Source organism: Loxodonta africana, chromosome 20 (genome assembly GCF_030014295.1).
Source record: "Loxodonta africana isolate mLoxAfr1 chromosome 20, mLoxAfr1.hap2, whole genome shotgun sequence".
NCBI classification, from domain to species: domain Eukaryota; kingdom Metazoa; phylum Chordata; class Mammalia; order Proboscidea; family Elephantidae; genus Loxodonta; species Loxodonta africana.
The window spans coordinates 15,162,318-15,185,556 of record NC_087361.1 but is presented as its reverse complement, the minus strand read 5'-3'; the positions used below and the strand labels follow the sequence as shown (position 1 = coordinate 15,185,556).

The 23,239-nt window shown below is 41.5% G+C and overlaps 2 protein-coding genes across 30 annotated transcripts in view; one reads left to right on the top strand and one right to left on the bottom strand.

Annotated features, from left to right (window-relative positions):
* The window catches only part of ST3GAL6 (ST3 beta-galactoside alpha-2,3-sialyltransferase 6), a 120,757-nt gene that overhangs the window by 82,115 nt on the left and 15,403 nt on the right, over positions 1 to 23,239 (top strand). For 24 of the 28 annotated variants that reach the window (XM_023559028.2, XM_064273076.1, XM_064273070.1 and 21 more), the window contains 5 exons: positions 5,972 to 6,067; positions 8,957 to 9,143; positions 9,259 to 9,396; positions 12,915 to 13,067; positions 14,234 to 17,217. In XM_023559028.2, the coding sequence (XP_023414796.1) occupies positions 5,972 to 6,067; positions 8,957 to 9,143; positions 9,259 to 9,396; positions 12,915 to 13,067; positions 14,234 to 14,320 (661 nt within the window). In that variant the 3' untranslated portion in view covers positions 14,321 to 17,217. Of the gene's footprint in view, positions 1 to 5,971; positions 6,068 to 8,956; positions 9,144 to 9,258; positions 9,397 to 12,914; positions 13,068 to 14,233; positions 17,218 to 17,735; positions 22,466 to 23,239 lie in introns of those variants that run through there. The other 4 variants (XR_010318691.1, XR_010318692.1, XR_010318693.1 and 1 more) reach the window with 3 other exon arrangements.
* Positions 18,003 to 23,239, bottom strand: part of DCBLD2 (discoidin, CUB and LCCL domain containing 2) — a 110,117-nt gene continuing 104,880 nt past the window's right edge. For both annotated transcript variants that reach the window (XM_023559024.2, XM_064273055.1), the window contains 3 exons: positions 22,448 to 22,497; positions 21,418 to 21,555; positions 18,003 to 20,567 (listed from right to left, as the gene is read on the bottom strand). In XM_023559024.2, the coding sequence (XP_023414792.2) occupies positions 20,098 to 20,567; positions 21,418 to 21,555; positions 22,448 to 22,497 (658 nt within the window). In that variant the 3' untranslated portion in view covers positions 18,003 to 20,097. The remainder of the gene's footprint in view (positions 20,568 to 21,417; positions 21,556 to 22,447; positions 22,498 to 23,239) is intronic.

Below are 23,239 nucleotides of genomic sequence, written 5' to 3'. Positions count from 1 at the left end.
GTAAGGTATATTGCAAAGGTCCACACATTTTTCTAAGGAGCATATATAATACTAGAAAGTCTTTTGGTGGTGTTCCTAGGAGTACTCTTGAGCTTGAATAGGGACCCCTGATATGACATATGTGTATGACACATGGTAGCTATTCTTACCGTGATGCCATTTTGGGTGGCACATGATCTAGGACTTGATGATCAACTGCAATCCAGCCTGATATAGATAACAGGAAATTCCATGAATACTAACTTGTCATTTCATTGCTAATGCTTTTCAGAAGTAGACTGCCAGGTCCTTCTTCCTAGTCTGTCTTAGTCTGGAAGCTCAGCTGAAACCTGTCCTGCATGGGTGACCCTGCTGGTATCTGAATACCGGTGGCATAGCTTACAGCATCACAGCAACACACAAGCCCCCACAGTATGACAAACTGACAGACGCGTGGGGGATGTTCTGCTGCTATTCATAAGGCTTTCACTGGCCAGTGAAAGCCTTATGAATAGCAGCAGAATGTTGTCTGATACAGTGCTGGAAGATGAGCCCCCCAGGTTGGAAGGCACTCAAAAGATGACTGGGGAAGAGCTGCCTCCTCAAAGTAGAGTCGACCTTAATGACGTGGATGGAGTAAAGCTTCCGGGACCTTCATTGGCAGACGTGGCACGACTCAAAATGAGAAGAAACAGCTGCAAACATCCATTAATAATCGGAACCTGGAATGTACGAAGTATGAATCTAGGAAAATTGGAAATCATCAAAAATGAAATGGAACACATAAACACTGATATCCTAGGCATTAGTATAGGGTCGCTATGAGTCGGAATCGACTCGACGGCACTGGGTTTGGTTTTTGGTTAGTGAGCTGAAATGGACTGGTATTGGCCATTTTAAATTGGACAATCATGTAGTATACTATGCTGGGAATGACAACTTGAAGAGGAATGGTGTTGCAGTCATCATCAAAAAGAACGTTTCAAAATCTATCCTGAAGTACAACACTGTCAGTGATAGGATAATATCCATACGCCTACATGGAAGACCAGTTAATACGACTGTTATTCAAATTTACGCACCAACCACTATGGCCAAAGATGAAGAGACAGAAGATTTTTATCAGCTGCTACAGTCTGAAATTGATAGAACATGCAATCAAGATGCATTGATAATTACTGGTGATTGGAATGCGAAAGTTGGAAACGAAGAAGGATCAGTAGTTGGAAAATACGGCCTTAGTGATAGAAACAATGCCAGAGATCAAATGATAGAATTTTGCAAGACCAACAACTTCTTCATTGCAAATATCTTCTTTCACCAACATAAACAGTGACTATACACATGGACCTCGCCAGATGGAACACACAGAAATCAAATTGACTACATCTGTGGAAAGAGACGATGGAAAGGCTCAATATCATCAGTCAGAACAAGGCCAGGGACCGACTGTGGAACACACCATCAATTGCTCATATGCAAGTTCAAGCTGAAACTAAAGAAAATCAGAGTAAGTCCACGAGAGCCAAAATATGACCTTGAGTATATCCCACCTGAATTTAGAGACCATCTCAAGAATAGATTTGACACATTGAACACTAGTGACTGAAGACCAGACGAGTTGTGGAATGACATCAAGGACATCACCCATGAAGAAAGCAAGAGGTCACTGAAAAGACAGGAAAGAAAGAAAAGACCAAGATGGATGTCAGAGGAGACTCTGAAACTTGCTCTTGAGCGTCGAGCACCTAAAGCAAAAGGAAGAATTCATGAAGTAAAAGACCTGAGCAGAAGATTTCAAAGGGCCTCTGGAGAAGACAAAGTAAAGTATTATAATGACATGTGCAAAGAGCTGGAGATGGAAAACCAAAAGGGAACAACATGCTCGGCGTTTCTCAAGCTGAAAGAACTGAAGAAAAAATTAAAGCCTCGAGTTGCAATAGTGAAGGATTCATGGGGAAAATATTAAATGACGCAGGAAGCATCAAAAGAAGATGAAAGGAATACACAGAGTCATTATACCAAAAAGAATTAGTCGATATTCAACCATTTTAAGAGGTGTCATATGATCAGGAACCAATGGTACTGAAGGAAGAAGTCCAAGCTGCTCTGAAGGCATTGGCGAAAAACAAGGCTCCAGAAACTGATGAAATATGAATTGAGATGTTTCAACAAACAGATGCAGCACTGGAGGTGCTTACTCGTCTATGCCAAGAAATACGGAAGACAGCTTCCTGGTCAACTGACTGGAAGAGATCCATATTTATGCCTATTCCCAAGAAGGGTGATCCAACCGAATGTGGAAATTATAGAACAATATCATTAATATCACACACAAGCAAAATTTTGCTGAAGATCATTCAAAAACGGCTGCAGCGGTATATCGACGGGGAACTGCCAGAAATTCAGGCTGGTTTCAGAAGAGGACGTGGAACCAGGGATATCATTGCTGATGTCAGATGGATCCTGGCTGAAAGCAGAGAATACCAGAAGGATGTTTACCTGTGTTTTATTGACTGTGCAAAGGCATTCAACTGTGTGGATCATAACGAACTATGGATAACACTGAGAAGAATGGGAATTCCAGAACACTTAATTGTGCTCGTGAGGAACCTTTACATGGATCAAGAGGCAGTTGTTGGGACAGAACAAGGGGATACTGATTGGTTTAAAGTTAGGAAAGGTGTGCGTCAGGGTTGTATTCTTTCACCATACTTATTTAATCAGTATCCTGAACAAATATTACGAGAAGCTGGACTATATGAAGAAGAACGGGGCATCAGGATTGGAGCAAGACTCATTAACAACCTGTGTTATGCAGACGACACTACCTTGCTTGCTGAAAGTGAAGAGGACTTGAAGCACTTACTAATGAAGATCAAAGACCACAGTCTTCAGTATGGATTACACCTCAACATAAAGAAGACAAAAATCCTCACAACTGGACCAATGAGCAACATCATGATAAACGGAGAAAAGATTGACGTCAAGGATTTCATTTTACTTGGATCCACAATCAACACCCACGGAAGCAGCAGTCAAGAAATCAAAAGACGCATTGCATTGGGCAAATCTGCTGCAAAGGACCTCTTCAAAGTGTGGAAGAGCAAAGATGTCACCCTGAAGACTAAGGTGCGCCTGACCCAAGCCATGGTATTTGCAATCACACCATATGCATGTGAAAGCTGGACAATGAATAAGGAAGACCAAAGAGGAGTTGACACCTTTGAATTGTGGGGTTGGCGAAGAATATTGAATATACTATGGACTGCCAAAGGAACGAACACATCTGTCTTGGAAGAATGCTCCTTAGAGGCAAGGAAGGCGAAACTGCGTCTTACATATTTTGGACATGTTGTCAGGAGGGATCAGTCCCTGGAGAAGGACATCGTGCTTGGTAGAGTAGGGTCATCAGAAAAGAGGAAGACCCTCAACGAGGTGGATTGACACAGTGGCTGCAACAATGAGCTCAAGCATAACAACGATTGTAAGGATGGCGCAGGACCGGGCAGTGTTTCGTTCTGTTGTGCACAGGGTTGCTGAGTCGGAACTGACTTGACAGCACCTAACAACAACAACATTTCATTGCTGAGCAGTGATTATGGAACTGGCTGTGCCTGGGACTGAGCTGAGTTACCTCTTTCTGGGATCCCTTCAGAGATTAGATTTGTGGGTCAGGAGTACTTCGTTGAGGTTCCAGGATGAGAACCTTGGGGACATGGTAGCCTGTCCTCATGGCTCTGCCCCTGCATGTTTTGTGTCCTTGGAGTCAGAGAGCATGGTGTCAGGCTGGGGATCCTGAGCCAGGATGAATGCTGTGGCCCCTGGGGTACCTGGGCTCAGGGCAAGACCACCCCTTCCCTTGACATGGGACTGGCCTCCAGCCTTCATTTGAGGAGGGGTTAGGCTAGGTGTGCTTAAACCAGTTATCATCAGGTACCATAATTATAGATATTCCTCCTTCACCCACATGCAGGTTACGTTGCAGGAGCTGTTATTTCAACTCTGTTTCTAGCCACCCTCTCCCCAGTGCCCAGGCTTGCTTCACGTTCCAGGTGAGGAGATGGAGGTTTAGCCTCTGATTTTTTCGTTAACCTGACCCTGAGGTTATGGAAAGGTCAGGCAAGCTGTGCGTGTGGGTATTGTTCATGTTGTAGAGCATTCATGGGCTGGATCTGGTGAGGATAATGGTAACACATATACCCTGGGAGGAACAGGAAGGACTTTCAGGGTTTTGAATGTTCATCAAGGCACATATCTCGATCATGCTGCCTGGCCCTAAGCAAAGCACCTTTGATAAAGTTGGCTGTTTGGAATTGAGATTGAGGTCAGACTTCCATATAAAAACATCCAAAGATATGTTAGTTTCTTAGTTAAAAATGAAACAAAATAAAAAACAGATGTAAAGAAACCAGCGAAGCCCTTCTAGAACCCATGGTGACATGTCCATGATGTGAGGCTGAGGAGAACATCCTCAGGGAGCATGTGTTGGGCATGGTTCTACTCCAGTCCCTGCCACCCATGCAGCTCTGGTGCTTTTTGTTCTTGTAACACCATGGGCCTCGGTTTAGGTGAGCCTTTTTAATATCTGAGAGCTAAGAACCCCCAATTAAAAAATGTTTTTTTGAGGGTTAAAATGTTTTAAAAAAGTAAACTTCTGAGTACAGACATGTATACATGGTTTCTTCTTAACCTGATGGATGCAGTACTTGGCTTTTTTTTCAGTGCTTCTCATATTCCTGCAATCTCTCTGCTTAACTTTTCTACAGCATTTGCACAATTTTGCTGCTCATTAATTTCCTAAGGGAGTCCCTGGGTGGCGCAAACAGTTAAGTGCTTGACTACTAACCAAAAGGTTGGCGGTTCAAACCTACGCAGAGGCACCTCAGAAGACAGGCCTAGGGATCTGCTTTCAAAAGGTCAGTCTTGAAAACCCTATGGAGCAGTTCTACTCTGCACACACGGGGTCACCATGAGTTGGAATTGACCCCACAGCAACTATCAACAACAGAATTTCCTAAGAGCCTTAAGGTCTTAGTTCATCTGCCTGCTATTTTCTTGGTTCCTAGAGGAAAAACTTTCTTTAGACTTTCCATGTAATGAAGGCCCTGGTGGGACAGCCTACACTGCCTTCCTTTCTGAAGTTTTGTCTCCTAGAGTGGAAGGACACCATTCATTTTCTTACTTCTTCAGGCCTGGCCCAGTGCGTAAGAGCTGAGAGACCATGTTTGGTTCAGGGCCATGTTTGCTGAGAGGTGACTGTGCAAGTTGTTCTAGGCTGATCACAGCCAGCTACAGGGAGTCCACTTTCATGTCCTACCCTAAAGCTCTTTGCTAGAAACAGAGTGAAATTTTTGTTTGTATTAGTTAAGCTCCAAGGACCAGTACATGTTTGTGGGCTTGAAGTAAGCACACCCACCGAATTCCAGCTATCCGGGTCTACACTGACAGAATGCGACAGAGACCCAGATGCAGAATCTCAGGGGAATGGATGACACTGATGAAAAATGTATACATATGTAATATAAAACATACTTGTATCAATATGAGCATGCAGAATTCTCTGTCGGAGGGCATTTTTGTAGTCCAAAGGTCTGGAACCAGATCATAGTTGCACTGTTTTTGGAGTAATGACTTTGAAATGTTACCTAACAGTTTTCTGAACCTCTCTTGTTATTTGTAAAATGTACAGTGAGGGTGATACAGGAGTACTTATCTCGGTGGGTGGCTATGAAAATCAAATGAGAGAATTTACATGGGCTTAAAGAGTTAATAGGCACTGACAATGATGATATACTTTTACTATGGAATGGCATTTCTTGAATCTTATATCTTTCTGATACATACCTAGACCCATAAATCACAGCTAGTTGTTTTTCTACTTGCGCAACAAATGAAATTTGGCATTGAGTTCCTGAAAGAATGAAGTTCTTGGAATGATCCAGTTTTGTAAAAGATAACTCAGTCTCTCACTTGTTTATTTATCCAACAGCGTGCCATGTAAAAGATGTGTGGTGGTTGGTAATGGAGGCATTTTAAAGAATAAGACGTTAGGGGAAAAAATCGACTCCTATGATGTAATAATAAGGTAAATGTATTTCTTACTTTCTAAACTAGAATTGTTTCAAAAGAACGTAGTTTCCTACTGTATTAGAGCTGTGTTTTAAAAGGAAGTTGCTTAGATTTGCTAATATACTTGATTACACAACATTTTCTCTCAGTTGTTGGCTATAGATTTCACGTCATTCATTCAGCAAATATCTTATTAAGCCCCCTTAATATGCCAGGCACAGTTCTAGGCACAGGAGATACAAGGCATAGTAAGAACAATGTTCCTGCTCTCTGTGGAGCTTACATTCTAATACAGGGAAGAAAAGTGATAAATAAGAAAATGTAGTAATAAATGCCATACGAACAATTTAAAAAATGGTATAGAATGATTGAGTGGCCACTTTAGAATGGATGACCACCTTGAGGAGGTATTTAAGCTGGGCCTAAGGGACCATACAGTGCCAGCCAAGTGAAGATTAGAGTGAACAGTCCAGGCAGAGGGAACGTTCACTGCAGTTCCTAAGGAGGACCTGATCCTTGGCTTGAGAGGAGCAGCAAGGACACCTGTGAGGTGGGAGGCGCAGGCTGGGAGAGTAGGGCAGCCTGAAGCTGAACAGGTAGGCAAGCAGCAGGCTGTGCAGTTCTTTGTAAGCCACACGAGAAGCTTGGATTTCATTTCAGGTACAACATGATTTGAAGATTTTTAAGCAAGAGGGGAATGAGATCTGATTTATGTCTTTGAGATATTCTGGCTGAGGTGTGGAGAACGGAATATGAGGGGCAAAAGTGGGAATGCAGAGGCCAGTTAGGTTGCTGTATTCAGGTAGGAGATGATAGTGGCTTGAACAGGTTTGTCATGGCAGAGCAGGAGATACGTGGACAGACTAGAGATGATATTAGAAGGATCGTTAACAGGATTTAATTGATGTATTAGATGTGAGGAGTGTAGGGAATAACAAAACCAGGGTGCTTCTCCCTAGGATTTCAGCTAAAGGGATTGATGGGAGGGCAGTTTCATTTATTGAGTTGAGGAATACTGGGCTGGAGCAGGTTTAGAGGAAAATCATGAATTCTCTATGAACATGTTAAGTTTGAGATACTTATTACACTTGTAGTAGACATGTCAAGTAGGCAGTTGGATAAACAGGTAAAATCTTGATGGTCAACAGTCTATGTGGTATATTAAAGCCATAGAACTAGATCAGATTTCCTATGGAAAGACTCCAAGAGAGAAGAGGGCCCACGACTAAGCCTTGGAGCCTTCAACACTCAGAGGTTGAGCAAAGAAAGAGGTGTAAGAGATGGAGAGGATCCATAAGTAAGGGAGGAAGGAAATCAGGAGGTGATCACAGAAACCAAGAGGACGAAACGTTATAGGACTGAGGAAGAGGTAACTATGTCCAGTGCTGCCGAGAAGTCATTGACGTTAAGGACAGAGCAGTCCCCTTTGGATTGGCAGCCTGAAATGCACTGACACTCTTGAAAAAAGTGGGCTGGGAGACATGCGGGGAGACGGCCAAATGGAGTGAGTGGAGGGGAGAATGGCAGGAGAGGAAGTGGAGAAACTGGTAGAGGTTTCTCGGGAGGTTTTACTGTGAAGTGAAGTTGAGAAATGAGATGGTAGCTGGAGATGGAACAAGGGAAGATTTTTTCTGTTTTGTTTAGTGAAGATAGGAAATGAGACTGGTGTGGTATAGAGAGAAGGGGGTGAAGTCCAGAATCCAAGTGTGGTCCATCCCTCTAAAATGGAAGCAGGGATCGTGGGCACAACTAGAAGGAGTCCTGTAGGTGCAGTGGTGGGAAAATGAGGACATCTCTATCTCTGTTTTCTCAATACCAGTTCGAGGCAAGATCATCTCGGGTAAGTGCGTGTGTTGGGAGTGGTATAGATAACTTTTTTGAAGCATGGGAAAGCTAGCACACTGGGGCAATGCATTAGGATCACCTGACAAGTTTTTGGACTCACTAAGGAGAGGTCTTGCTGGGTTCCAAGCTGCGTAGCATCTCTGCAGAACAAGGCCATTTGCCAGGAATACAGAATTTTCTGTTTATTATCCATTTTGGGAAGGAGCTGTGATAATTTATCCACAAAAAAATTTTGAAGCTATCACAAATTTCTCTACCCATAATTGCCTAAAATCTGATCACTTAGAACCAAAGCAAACCCTTGTGGGAAAACGTCCCTGGTGTAACATTGGGAAAGCCATTTCAAGTATTACTAAGGCTGTCTTAAATTACACAGAGTCAGTGACAAAGGGTAAAACAGTATTTATCCTCCTAGGGGACACAGTTTTGGAAACAAAGCATCCCTTGTTTACAACAAGCCTCCTTGGTGTGTGTATAAATAGTGCATGTCTAACTTTGACTTTGAGCACAGACGAGCCCAACAGTAGATTCTTTGTGGTCCTTTAGTTCACTCTAGCAATAGGATTTCATTTGCTTGTGCTCGAGTCTAACACAGCAATTTTATATTGTTAGTTTATTTTAGAATACAACAATTTTGAATATGTCTGCAAAGCACCTCAAAGGTGATTCTTCTTGCCAGTCAGTCACTTAAACACACATCCGTGTGTTGGCAAGTAATCCTCTCTCTGGACCTCAGGGCCCTTGCTTTAACTTTAGTATTCTGTGGTCCCATTTCTTTTATTTAGTCTTCAGTTTTCCTGGAAATAAGACTGAATTAGCTATCATGGGCTCCCCAATTAACTTTCTAATACAAATGAATGTTTCTCCCTTTGATCAAGCAGCTGTTTCATGAAACGGAATGATTTCACTGGCTAGTATTTGAGAAAGATTGCCCAGTCGCTTTATGGCTTTGAGCACAGGGCTGATACTGGAAAGTCCCACTCTAAACCCTTGAGAATTGTGACGGAAATGGTTCATACTGCACTTGGTCTACATTTCTTGTGTGTTTTACTACCCACAGAATGAATAATGGTCCTGTTTTAGGACACGAAGAGGAAGTTGGGAGAAGGACAACCCTCCGACTTTTTTATCCAGAATCCGTTTTTTCAGATCCCATTCACAATGACCCTAATACTACGGCGATTCTCACCACTTTTAAGCCACTTGATTTAAAATGGCTGTGGGAATTGTTGGCAGGTGGCAAAATAGTAAGTTGGCAAAATTGATCTGCCTTCGGAGTACCTTCAGGTTTTTTTTTTCTTTCCCCCTTAAAAAACAAACCAACCACAATGTACTATTTTCTATATTGTTACTTTATTTCAGAACAGTCACGGTTTTTGGAAGAAACCAGCCTCAAACCTGATCTATAAACCGTATCAAATCAGGATATTAGATCCTTTCATTACCAGAACAGCAGCTTATGAACTGCTTCATTTCCCTAAAGTGTTCCCCAAAAATCAGGTATGTGTGTTTCTTTCCAGTTTCAATATAAAGATGTCATTAGGGGAGGATAGAGGGTCTCTGTCTGGGACTCAGACTGTAAGAAAACCACCACTCCTGAGGTGGCTTCTGAGGGCCACATCAGAGTTAGGGTAGCTAGTTATCTGTGGATATTATCATTGTTTTACAGGTTGCAAGGAAAAGCACCTCAAGTAGACAGGCTTTTTCTGCGTGCCCCCGTAGCCCGTCTTTATGAGCTGCATGAAGCTCGTACCTTTCGCGTTCTGTAGCCAGGAGAGCCTGGCTGGGCGGCTGGGCTGATGGGCAGACTTGTGCTCCCGGTAGAGGGCTGGGTTCAGGACAAATGCATGGCTCTTCAAGCTTAAAAGAACAGTCTGAGAAGCACTCTGTGTAACAAAAACATCAGAGGACAGCCAGAGGGAAAGGGAGGAAGGACACACATTTCTGGGGTTATAGAGTACTTTGGACTAATTTCTCAGGAAATGGTAGTTACAGCAATACTGAGAGTTCTTGAGACCCCACATTAGTTAGTTAAAAGCAGTCTCCTTGACTTTGACCCTTGTAGCCTTGTGTGTGTATACTCCCTAGAAAAGAATACAATCTAGGTCCACAGTGGCATAGAGGTTTTCATTTAGAACTTGAGGAACTGTGTGACATGATCCCACAGCTGAAATAAGGTTTTCACTCGCTGTAATGCAGAGAAAATCCAAAGAAATAAACACACGACATGAGGCTTCTCTTCAGCATGACAAAAATTGTGATTAAAAAATGAGATAGTAGTACAGGCTTGAAATCACAGAACTTAAAAAGGAATGTTTAAGGAAAAGGAAATCCTCCTCCTGCTCTCCCTCCATAATCCATGTCACCTCCTGCCCCTGCTGTCCTCCCGGTCTGTTCTCTAGCCCTTTACAAACCCTTTTGTTAGGTCACTACAATTGGGATTATACCACAGGTGTTTTTCTATTTGCCTTTTCCCTCTGTTTAATGAATTCTTCCTCTATTTATGGATGTTCAGGTTTGTATCCAGCTTTTTCACATCTATAAATAATTCAGCAATGCACACAAATGTAGATTTCCTGAAGTGCAATTCCCAAGTCAAAACCCATAGATATTTTAAATTAAAATCCCCCTTCTTAGTGATTCTGAGGAGAAAGAACAGCTTTAGAACGCAGAGTTTATAACTTTGCAGCTTCTGGTGTTTTTTCCCCTAAGTACGAACAGGTATTTCCCTTGCTTTTTGTTTGGGATAGTATCTTTTATGTGCGTGCATAGGAAGACACTGATCATGCTTGGAGACGATACCAGGCCTGGTTGTAACTAAAGTCTGTAGAACACGGTGTCCCAGAAGCCAAGTGAGGACACTATTTCAGGAGACTCGGTCAGCCATGTTGTATGCTGTCCTGAGGTTGAGCACAAATAAGTAAACCCTGATTTTGGAAACCTGGAAGCCGTATTAGTAATATTGATGAGGACAGGAAAGAGAAAGAAAGCTGACTGAATTGGGTTAAAGAGAATGAGGGGACATGACCAAGCAGAGACAAATCTTTAATGGAGTTTTGCTGTAAACAGCAGAGAAATGGGGCAATAGTTGGAACATAGGATCAAGGAAGCAAGGAAGTTTTTTGTTTTTTTTTTTAAGAGAGATGATATGTGCATGCTGAAGAGAATGATTCAACAGAGGAAAATGTTGATAAGGGGGAGAAACTGGGTAATTGTAGAAGCAAAGTTGCTGAAAGTAGAGATGGGCTAAGATAGTACAACGGTGAAAAGCTTGGCTGTAGGTAGGAAGAGGGACATGCCACCCACTGCAAGGAGTGAACACTGAATATATGGGTGAAGATGCAGGCAGGAAGGTAGATTTGGAGTTGGGAAGATGATATTGTTCATCTGTTTGCTCAGAAAAATAAGGGTTAATTTGTCAATTTCAGCTAGGAAGGAGGCTAGGGTTTTGGGAGATAGGAGACAAAATCATCATCTTGGCAGAGTGGGAATGGACATTCAGTAGGGGACTGTAATTGGATGGCTGGACATACTTAATGCCTATTTGAGACTGAACAGTCATTTAAAGTGCAACCAGGCAGCATGTTGTTCTCTTGCCATATCCTGCTGGTTGGTTACAGGTGCAGAGTAACTAGAGAATTGGGTTCAAGCAGGGTTACGATTCTGCCAGGTAGATATAGATGCTGTGGGTGACGGGTGAAGAAGGTTGAAGGCCTACGTAAGGGAAAGATTGCAGTGATGAATCTTGAAATCTAAGGCGTGAAGTAGTGGACACGATGCAGAGGAAGGACAGGAAAAAGTGACGGAATCAAAGATACTGAATGACTCCTAGGTTTTTAACTTAACCATTAACTTCCTTCTCTAGCAGACTGTAAAGACTTGTGGTGGTCATGATGGGGCATGGGATGAAGAAAAGCTTATGCTAAATGCTGTTATGCTTTCAGACAAGTTTGTACTCCTGGAGTACATTTTATTTTCCTAGAAATAATAACCGTATGTGATTTTCATAGGATTCCTAAGATACATTTAATTGAAAGGAAATTTCCTTGAATTGCTATTACGAAATGTTTAAGATAAATTTTGTGTTTGCCTTTGAAAGCTATCCCAGGGACAATTAAAACTCTGAATGCCAAGACCCTCCTGGCAAACATCTGTTACAGTGGTTTTCAGGAGTGTATATATGACGAGTGTGTTTGGTTTTAACTAATGATCCTGTTGAGATTGTGACATTGCTGTCCATCTAGAATGTTTATTTTTGAGTCAGATACTATTACACTTTATCTCTGAAGATGGTTGATTAAAGATAGTCTTTCCCTGGAGCTACTTTAAATTCCCAGGATTATCATCAGGACAATGGAGCTATTTTAAGGCTGTTCATTTATATGAAGCTTTTTACCAGGATTCTATCCATTGGTGAATTGAGCTGTCTTTGTTTCATACACGTGTTCAAAATTCCTAGGCTTTGCTTTTTCCACAAGGAAGCCTGACTCTGCGTGTGTTTTTAAGCTAGCAAGCATCCTTTTCCTTGAGCCTCACAGTATCTGTTCATTTCATAGTTGTCCACAGGGCTGATCATCAGTACCAGCTGCTGTCGAGTTGACTTCAACTCATGGCAATGCCATGCGTGTCAGAGTAGAACTGTGCTCCATAGGGTTTTCGAAGGCTGATCTTTTGGAAGTAGATCGCCAAGCCTTTCTTCCAAGGCACCTCTGGGCTGACTCGAACCTCCAACCTTTCGGTTAGCAGACAAGTGCTTAAATCTTTGTGCCACCCAAGGATTTCACAGGGCTAATTCCATAGCTAAATTCTATCTGAAAGACTTTCCCATATTTCAGTCACACTATATTCTCTTCAGAGTTGAGGGCATAAAATGTGTACCACGTATCTTGGGCTTGAGCCTTAGGCATGGTGAGGGTTTAATTACATATGATGATTCCACTCAAATATGCACTAGACACAAGTAGCTTGTTTGGAATTTTTTCAGTTTGTTAAAATTTTCTTTTAATTTTTCTTCCCAGAAACCCAAACATCCGACGACAGGAATTATTGCCATCACACTGGCATTTCATATATGTCATGAAGTTCACATAGCTGGTTTTAAATACAATTTTTCTGACCTCAGGAGTCCTTTGCACTATTATGGGAATGCCACCATGTCTTTGATGAATAAGGTAATATATATGTACGTTATATACATACATACATACACACACACACACACACTTTGGAGTGACCTTTGATCTTTAGCGTTGGAAAGCTTATATTCTTTTTGCCCTCTTATTTTACTAAGGAAACAGATTGAGAGATTGATGGCTTGAAAGGGGTTACAGAGCTACTAAGTGCTGGATTAGGACTCAAGTCCAAGGGTCCTTTTACTAGAGCAGCAAGTCCCAATCTGTGGGCCTCAGAACCCTAGGAGAACCCCACTGCCCTCCCACCCCAGAAAAAAAAGAAATGAACATTTGAGTAGTTCAAAAGGAAGATGCCTGGGACGGACTCTTGTTGCGTGCCATCAAGTTAATTCCAACTCATAGTGCCCCTCTAGGGCAGAGTAGAACTGTCCCATATGGGTTCCTAGGCTATAATCTTTATGGGAGCAGAACGCCAGGCCTTTTCTCCTGCAGAGCAGCTGGTGGTTTACAGTCATCAACCTTTTGGTTAGCCAGATGCTTAACCATTGTGCCACCAGGGCTCCTTCTGGGTAGACTCTAGACTGGGCTTATTTCTCCTCAGCCCTGACCTCTCCTTTAGCACTTGTGGTATTTCACATGTCATCGAAACAGAACATTAAAACAACCCTGGGCAGAGCAGTTCCTTTAAATAAGTTAGATGTTAAAGAAAAACAATAAGTGCCTGAGGAAAGTTAGGATAGCCATTGACAGAGCAGAATTATTTTTTTAAAGCACATCTTAAACTGAATCATGCTTTAATAGTAGTTTCTTATCTCCAGGACTTTTTTTTTTTTTTTTTCCCCTCCTAATATAAGAATTTCAGTTACTGCTTTTACAAAAGTGGTCAACCCACTCGGACTTGCAATTTTGGCCTCTAGACTTAGACCGTGATTGAGTAAATGTGATGTCAGGATGATGAGAGCGGTGAGCCTCACGCGCATGGTGGCTTAAGTGGGAAGAGTGGGCTTTAGGGAAAGCTCTGGCCTGAGACTAAGCAAAAGAAATTAGAAAGGTGACAAAAATTAAAAGTCCCATGCCACTTGTTACTTAACATCCTAGTGTTTTCTTGGTAAACTTTTAAGATGCAGCATATTTTCTGTTGCTGGTCTGTCAACATCTTGAGATTGGGGACGATGGTTAATTTTGTTTGTTTTTTTCTTTTTTAGAATGCATATCACAATGTGACCGCAGAGCAGCTCTTTTTGAAGGACATTATAGAAAAGAATTATGTAATCAATTTGACTCAAGAATGACCCTGAAGACTTACGAGATGATGCTAACAGTATTGGTTTTATTTTTATACTCCAATTGTTAGTTTATTTTTAAATACGCTGGACACACTCGTCAAAGAGTATGTATATTGTTTGTTGCTACCTGGTGATTCATAACCAGCAGTTTAATGTCTGTGAATATATTTAATTTATGAAAACCAAGAAAAGTTTAGTTATCAGGGAAATAATTAAACTTTTGACTGCATCATTTTTAAAATAAGCTAGTTTTCTGAGGTATTTTTAAATGTCTTTTTCTAACTATTTTATGTCAGGCTTTTGAAGGGATGTAACTTCCATCATAGTAAGTATGGGGATTGGGTTTATTGCAACCAAGTCTTAGGAGAACCTGCCATTTTGAGATACACATTTGGCGACCATAAACCCGTCTCCTGGGGAACCGGCACGTGGTTGTGCCTTGATCAACAAACTGGAACCGCTTCAGGCTTGTGTTTAGAAAAATGTTTAATTCTTATTTGTTCTACCTGAAGAACCTGATTTGAATCTTAAATCAGCCCTGATTACATTAGGAATATAAAACTATGGAAATCTCAGTTCATACTGGTTTAATTAAGGCTCTTTTCTGTAATTAATTAAACCAAAAGGGTATAATGAGCAATCTGGTAGAATGAAGATAGCTTTTTTAAAATTTGAGTTACAGGACATAGGGTAAATGTGAAATTATCAGTAAACAACCAAATATTCAATTACTAAACTCCGGTTGGCTCTGCATTATTTTAAAGAAATAAAAGTTTAACTTTATACAAGTAAGTGGAACTAAGCTAGCTAAGCTCAAGAAGAAGAGAACCCTTATGCGTTATTTTTTTGTCTGGCTTAATTTATTCATTAAATTTTGGAAGCTGAATACCTGAAGTAAATTAGGAGAGACGAGGAAGACAGCCGAGTAAGTAACCCTTCAGTAGAGTCAGGCTCTGTTTTGGATTTTAAATGGTACTTTTTCATGAAACAAGTTTCAATTTTTCTTATGATTAAATCTAATCTTCAAATGGAAAGCTTAGTTGGCTGCCTTCCTTTAGAGTAGAAGTCGTCTTGGGATCTACCAGAAAGGAACTCTATGTTCCAAACAAGCCAGTTCTACAGATGTGGTGAGCTAGTCTCCCTTCCCAAATATTAAGAAATAAAAACAAAGGATATCTGGAAAGAGATGTGGGATAAAAGACGAAGGAAGAGAAGTGTAGGGTTATAAAAAGGATGGCACCCAAAGCTATCAGCAGCGGTAGGAGTCAAAGAATTAATATATTTCGAATAATAAGTATTATTGGGAGACATGGACGATGGTCCTGACAACCAACCTGCCTCCCTAAAGACAGCGTGTGAAAGGAGAAGCGTTAGGTCAGGGTCAGAAACAGGAATAGGTGAAATACTGGAAAGCGGTGTAAGGGCTATTTAACCTGGCCTACACTCATTCAGGGACGATGTTCTGTTAATACCAGCATACCTTTGCACTGCACTGTGGTTTCATTCGACTGTTTGATTACCCTGAGGTAAAAAGTTTGGTAGTGGACTAGAATCCACATGGGTTCAGTGTGATTGGTGGTTCCTTCACACCCTCAGGGCCACAGGCTGCAGCTGGGCTGCTGAAGTCCCGTTTGACCTAAAGCAAATCGGGCTTCAGAAAGGATAATGCTGACCACAGGAAAACGGAACGTCCAAGTCAAAATCCTTCAGGGACATTTTCAAGTGTTGCTGTAAGCAACTGTAACGTTGGTCATAAAACTTCTGACTGACGTTAAAATTGAGGAGGCTGGCATTTATATAGTATGAGAAAAGGCTACAAACCTCAAGGTTGTTTTATTTAAGCCAAATAATCTGAGCAAGACACTTATATACAATTAAACACATGAAACACATTAAAACTCTATTTATACAATCTAAATTCTAGCAACATATACAAATACTGAGTAACTACAGTACATGCCGAGGTAAGAAAAGTACATTCTGGGAGAATATCACTGACACACAAGCCATTTTATTTCCAATATGTGTTTCAATAAACGTTTTTTTCTGCCATTCTCAGTGCCAAAAAAAAATAAAGAGGAAGAAGAGGGAAATACTAGTTATAAGTTGGACTAAATGAAAATTGGTGCCAGAGTGGACATAAAAAGCATTTTAATAACCATCAAACCCTTATTTATATTTTGCAGTTTAGGGACTTCAAGTTCAGAACTGAAAGGCAGCGCTAATAAGGTACTATTATTTTTTAGGTCGAGCTTCAGGGATTTAAGAGGGTTTGAAAAGCTTTCTATCCCCCCACATAATCTATTGGTTCTTTCTAATTGTATTTATCTGACACGGTGTTTCCATAACCCTCTTGCTCTCCAGGTTACAATGTAGAGTAGTCCAAGGCAAAGAAGTGCGGGCGTTATCACTTTCTATAGCATTGTGACCACATTCGTATTAGATGAACTAGCATTGTACTCTCCCCTAGAAGGCGGGAGAGTAAGCATATCCATAATATCATAATTTCAATTCCTGTATAAATTCTCTACTCGAACCATTTTCATCAGTGAATAAACCCATTGTTAAATGCAAAGTGCAAATAGTGAAATGTGAACTTAAATAACTGGACTAGACCCTGCACATATGATAGGATCGTTTTAGATTTACAGCCTTTGATAAAATATAAATCAGAATTCAAAATATCTTTAACTGTGCTGGTTTATAAGATCAAGTAACGGCAAAGTCAGTGTAATTTTATGAAACCTATAATGGCCACCCTTGCTGCAGCCATAGTCTGATTGTTTCTACAACTGTGTTAACAGGAAAAAAAAAAAAAAAAAAAACACTCTGATAAACCACAGTGACTTAAGGCTTTTCAATGTTTCAAGCAAAGAATAAAAATTCAAGGGAATTTTGTCAAAAACGGTTACTTTCACATTTTCAGTTGTTACTTGATTGTCTCCAAAGCTGTATATGTAACAGATGTATAAACTTAGATCAAAAAAAGAACAACTAAGATGAAAACGAATGAATTAAAAGAAAATAGTACAAAACCAGAAAAACCCTTTGAATCAGGCTCAGCTAGTCATCGGGAAAGTAAAATATACCCAAGTGGTTAAAACTAGATATTTTATAAAAATCATTGGTAGGTCAAGGACAGCACAGAGCAGTGTGAATCAAGTCTTAAAGGATGCATCATTAAGACAACACTCGCCTCTAATCAGAAAGCAAAAAAGTTCCAGCAGAAAAAAACAATAAAAACAATCAGATGTGCACAATTACACAAAAAACAGCAAGCACCTTTGGGAAAATGAAGTCATTATCGACAACCTCTCTCTTAAAGCTTCAGACAGGTGTATGATTTGAGGAAAAGTATATTCTCTGTGTGGGAAGGATGATTAAAACAAATGATCTGTTTACTTTCTTCTCGCCTGAACAGAGATGCCTGCATTCACACATGTGCTTTACCTATTCACGAGTGCTTTAATAGAACGTTCACCATCTGTGCTTTTTGTTTCAAGCGTTTTGAAACAAAACATGGATTGGCTCTCCCCTGAATAAAACTGTGCCTCAAAGTCTGTCTGAAAAGGAAAAGCAAATGAAAAGAAAAACAACTCAAGCTTACCACAGGAGGGCAAGGAGGCCATGGAAATAATTCTACTTGGGAAGCAGTGTTTTGGAATACAGATAGACTTGAGCAATCAAGCAAAATAAATACTGGTCATCTTTATTCAAATTCAGTAAATTTCTGACAGTATCATAATCTGGTGGCACAAGCCAGCAGAAGTGACGACAATGTGATGGGAAAGCTGACAAACTAAGGTGGTATGGAAGAGGGGTTGTCAAATTTATATGTGTCTATCATGATCAACTTCGCAGGTCATCTTGCCAGTCTCAAGGCTTTTAGAGATGTTTTTACACTATGTTGTTGTTGGGTGCAGTCAAGTTGATTTTCGACTCACAGCGACTCTGTGTGACAGAGTAGAACTGCCACATAGGGTTTTCTAGGCTGTAGTCTTTATGGAAGCAGATCACCATGGCTTTCTCCCGCAGAGCCTCTGGGTGGGTTCAAACCGTCAACCTTTCGGACAGCAGCTGAGTACTTAACCATTGCACCACCACTGTAGAGTAATAAATTACAGATGATTTCTATTTCACCCAATCTAAATCTAATTCAGGGGCCAGTCATGAACTGTGACAAAGCAGCCGCTAGGAGGTATCAAACACAAGTCACGACTACTAAAACAGGGTCCTTTTGCCCGGACGCTGTAATCTGTTCCCTTAAAGCATGACGTGACAGACTCCTCGTGCCTCTCGCCACACAGACGTAGGGCAGAATCAGGCAGAACTGAAGAATACATGTTTAATTTATATTCCTTGCAATAGTTTCTGTAGAAAACGGCAATTAAAAATTATTTTATTCAACTAAAAGTTAAAAAACACTCTGAGATTCAAAGAAAACTTTATATATAAAACCAAAGACAGCCAACTCTGGCTGTTATTTTTTCTATTATTTCTGAATGATCTTGGCTTTCATTGTGATAAACATGAATGGGTCATAGTCACAAGCAGTCACTTAATTCACTTTTCACAACTCGTCTAGGAAAAATCCCATTGCAAATAAATTTGGGGTGGGGTGGGGGGAAAATCCCCTTTATGGTGTTTCTAAATTAAATTTGTTCATGTTTTCACATAGAGAAGTATGCTTTAAGATATTACTCAAGACCACTGCCATCGAGTTGACTCCAACTCATAGCGACCCTGTAAGACAGAGTAGGACTGCCTCACAGGAAGCAGATGGCCAGGTCTTCCTCCCACAAAGCCACTGGGTGGGTTCGAACCACCAACCTTTATTAAACCACCAAAAAACCAAACCTGTTGCCGTAGAGTCTATTCTGACTCATAGCGGCCCTAAAAGACAGAGCAGAACTGCCCCATAAGGTTTCCAAGGAGCGCCTGGTGGATTCAAATTGCCGGCCTTTTGGTTAGCAGCTGTAGCTCTTAACCACTGCACCACCAGGGTTAGAGGATCTGAATTCATGAGACTGAGCAAGTTGATAAAATCAAGCATCAATTTCAAAACAAGTATTTTATAAACACATGAATGGTTCTTGCCACCGAGTGCCCCAGGCAGAATGAGCAGGGATGAAACCAGATCATGTACCATGAAGTGTTAAAGCTCTTAAGAGTGTCAAGAAGTGAAAAATCAATCACCCTGCTCATTATAAGCCAGAAGCTCCCAGCTTGTTAATGAAAAATGGAGAATTCTATATGATTGCCGAGAAAACAATGATATCACAAATTCTAGTTCTTTAAAAAAATAAATCCAGAAAGCAATCTAGGAATAGAAAAGGAGAAAATCATGATAGTACCCACCTTTCACAAAGAGCAGAATTTCAAGCCTTTAGATAGTTCAAGAACAGTACCATGCATTACCACCAGACAGGCTTAGCGCCATCTCTGGAGTTCACAACGTACCTGCAGCACTGGTAATAAATACTTTCTCTCAGTGATTCTTAATTTCTTTGAAGTGCATTACAGAGAGCTTTTTCTGTATTAAAAATAATGTTTTACAGTAGTAACAAACATGATGTTTGGAATTTAACAGGCAAGCAGTAACTGTGCCACAGATATACCTTCAAAGCAAGATGGCAAGGTTAGTAGTTTCCTGTACCTCGGTTATCACATTTTCCTTAACCCCTTCAGTGACAGATAACGTGATACATTCTATATATTACTACCACTAATACAAAAAAGGCCATGTGCTTTAAAACGATGCTTTGTAAAAAGCAGCATCACCTTCAAAGGATTTCTTTAAAAACATCACATTCACCCTCCCTCCCTGCTCCTGATACTTCCTGCGTGCTCTGTGGCACCTGGTACACCAACTCATCTGGGGCACTTGGACCTGGCTTCCCACCTTTTGGGGTGTCATACTGGGCCCTGGCAGAGGAGCAGCTGTCCGTCCTGGAGAGAAGGGCGTTGTAAGTTCCCACTAAAGGAGGAGGCTGGTTCCCTGTAGCTTTGAAAGTGGACGTTGAAGGCAGACCAACTGAGGCTGCAGGGTGCCCGGACATATCCATGACAATTGGGGTTGCATACTCGGGCCCAGTAATGGGGAGAGGTTCAGCGTAGGCATGGTAAACCTCTTGCACTGGTGAGTTGTAAGGATCCAGGTCAGCATAGCCTGCTTCCTTCCCTTCTTCTGGTTTAAAGGTAGATCTCTGATGAAGTGTGCCAACTATTCCTCCCACAAGCGGTTGTGCATACTCTGCAGATATCACAAAACACGAGAGAAGGTTATCTTACTAACACACAGATCACACAACTAAGGTGGTAGCTGCGGGCTTACACCAAAAGCAAACACTTCTTTACAGCACTGTTCTTGCTATCAACACAGACGCTATGGATTTCCTAACTGCAAGAACCAACTTCAGAAATTAAAATTATGTCATCTAGTATATGCCAGGAGCTCTGGTGGCACGGTGGCTAAGAGCTCGGCTGCTTACCAACAGGTCAGCAGTTCAAATCCACGGGGCACTCTTTGGAAACCCTATGAGGCAGTTCTACTCTGCCCTACAGGGTCACTCTGAGTCGGAATCGACTTGACAGCAACGGACAGTATATGCTAGAAAGCCTCAGTTGTGTAACTTTGCATAAAGACCTTGTATATGTTCTTCAGGTTTACAGACAGGTTTTCATTAGAAGAGAAATATTCTATTATTGGAATAATCTTAGTCTTGGAAAAATCAGTTTTTTTTTTTTTTTTTCAAATATTAGGAAATGTTTAAAATAAGTAAGTCCTAGGCTAATAAGGTAAATAGTAAGGAACAGCCACTGTATGTCTCTCCTGTTCTCTTCCTAACTTCCTCAAATAAAACTAAAACAGAAAAACACAGGTGAACATCAAAACGCTTGGAGTTTTCACAAACGAATGCTCCAACTTTGTGGACAGAACATCCAAGATGCAGAAATGACTCACTCAAGTTATCTTTTTAAAAAGTGCTTCCACTTTTAGAAATTAGCTCATCTCTTAAACATGAAAAGGAAAAAGTAAACTCCAACACACTTCACAGCAGGCACAGCCTCCCCGGCCCGTGCCCGAGGTAGTGACGGCTCACCTGCGGCGTCGGTCTGCAGCACCGTGGTGACTTCTCTCGGGCTCAAGTGATTAACTTCGCTACTGCTGTAGTGAACTGGGGTTTCCTCGTGTTCCACTGATTTGGCAGGGAGAAACTGCTTCATTCCTTTCCACCATCCTTTATGGGGGTTGCAAGAACAAAAAGGCCAGGAACTAAAAACCTATGTCTCATCAAGGGAGAGAACCTGTTGCATTTAAGCCACTTCTCTAACGAACAAATATCTGGGACAAAGTAGCCTTCACGTTCAAGTTTATTTTCTGCTTTGATGGAAGAGTATCTAGTGCAAAGCAGAACATGGTAGAAATCTCTATCAAAAGGATAGGGAGAAGACAATCCTGCTATTAAGCTGCAGCCAGATACACTTGTCTGTGTAGGGGTAGTTTCTAATAAGTTTTCCTCAAAACATACTGAGTTTCACACTGGGGGACTAGCAGCCCCCATGACCAAGACCACTGCCCATGTCTACCCTGGCCCCAGCAGAGAAGTCTCTTTGCTCCCGACCAGAGTTCCAGAAATGAGGCTGGGAAGTGGGAGGCCTGTGCTGGCTCTGCTGCATTTGTAGCAACTACCACCTGCCAGGGAGTAGGAATTCAGAAGATGCCAACCAGCCACGGAGAGATGGCAGCCCTCACGGATTCCAAACCTGCTGCCCTCCACCTGGTAAAGAACCACAGCAAAGGGGCCACAATCGTTGTTTCTCACGCAGTGTTCACCTACATCAGAACGCTGGTCTCCTTCGGAGAACCAGATACACAGGAGAAAACCAGACACATTTCCCAAAAGTAAAAAGAACAGAATGTGTGCAGTCAGAAATAAATTACTCTCCACTGCGTCACTTATTAACTAGGAGAGATTTTGCAGAAGGGTGAAAATGGTCAGAACAGAGGAGGAACGCCACTTTTCCAAAGGTGTTGGGAGTTCGAATGGGCCTAAGAATGACTTTCTTTCACTACTGCCACCTGGAGGGCAGGGTGACGCTTCCCTCTGATGCAAAAAACATAGAAGTTACCTGCCCGGTCCCAGTAAGGTAAGTCATAGGTGCCTTCAGTTTTTTTCTTTCTGGAAAAATACAGGGGGGAGGGGGGGAGAGTTGGCAAATAGAGTGAATTCACTGGTAAGAGACCTCTAAAACTGCTGAATAAACTCCAAAGTTAATAATTAATCAAGAGTACACATTTCTACTTGCTAATCTACCCAGGGGAGACCTCTATTTCATTTGACTTTCAAAGTTGCCACTGCTTAGGTGCATAAACTCTGGGCTCTTGATAAATATTAAACAACTATCTCCTCAGAAAGTCACTTTACCCACTGACAAGGGATAATGGGGTAAAAAAGGCAAGGTCGATACACTGAAAAGATGGCATCAAACCAGAGACCCAGATCTGAGGTGTGGGTTATTATGGGCAAGCTGGTGAAAACTGTGTTAGGTCTGTTAGTTTTCAAATAAAATCATAAAAATCAATCAATTCACAAAGTTCACAGAAGAAAAACTAACACTTTTTCCTGGTTTTCTATTCTGGACTGTTCTTTTTCCAACTTCCTACCTTTCTGCTCTCCTCTGCCCCAGAGAAGATTAAAGTGTCACGTACTTTAACGGTACAGACTAGCTCTCCCAGCCATCCAGGATAAGGCGATGCTATCGCTAACAGTGACAAATAGCGGAGGGAGGGGAAAACATTATGTTCTAGGCTGAGAAGTGCACCGGAGTCTCTGGTGAGGTGGGAGCCAAGTACGCAACCAAGAGGATTCTCCCCACCCCAATTTCTTAGAATTCTGACACAGCCTCCTCAGGAGAAGTTGC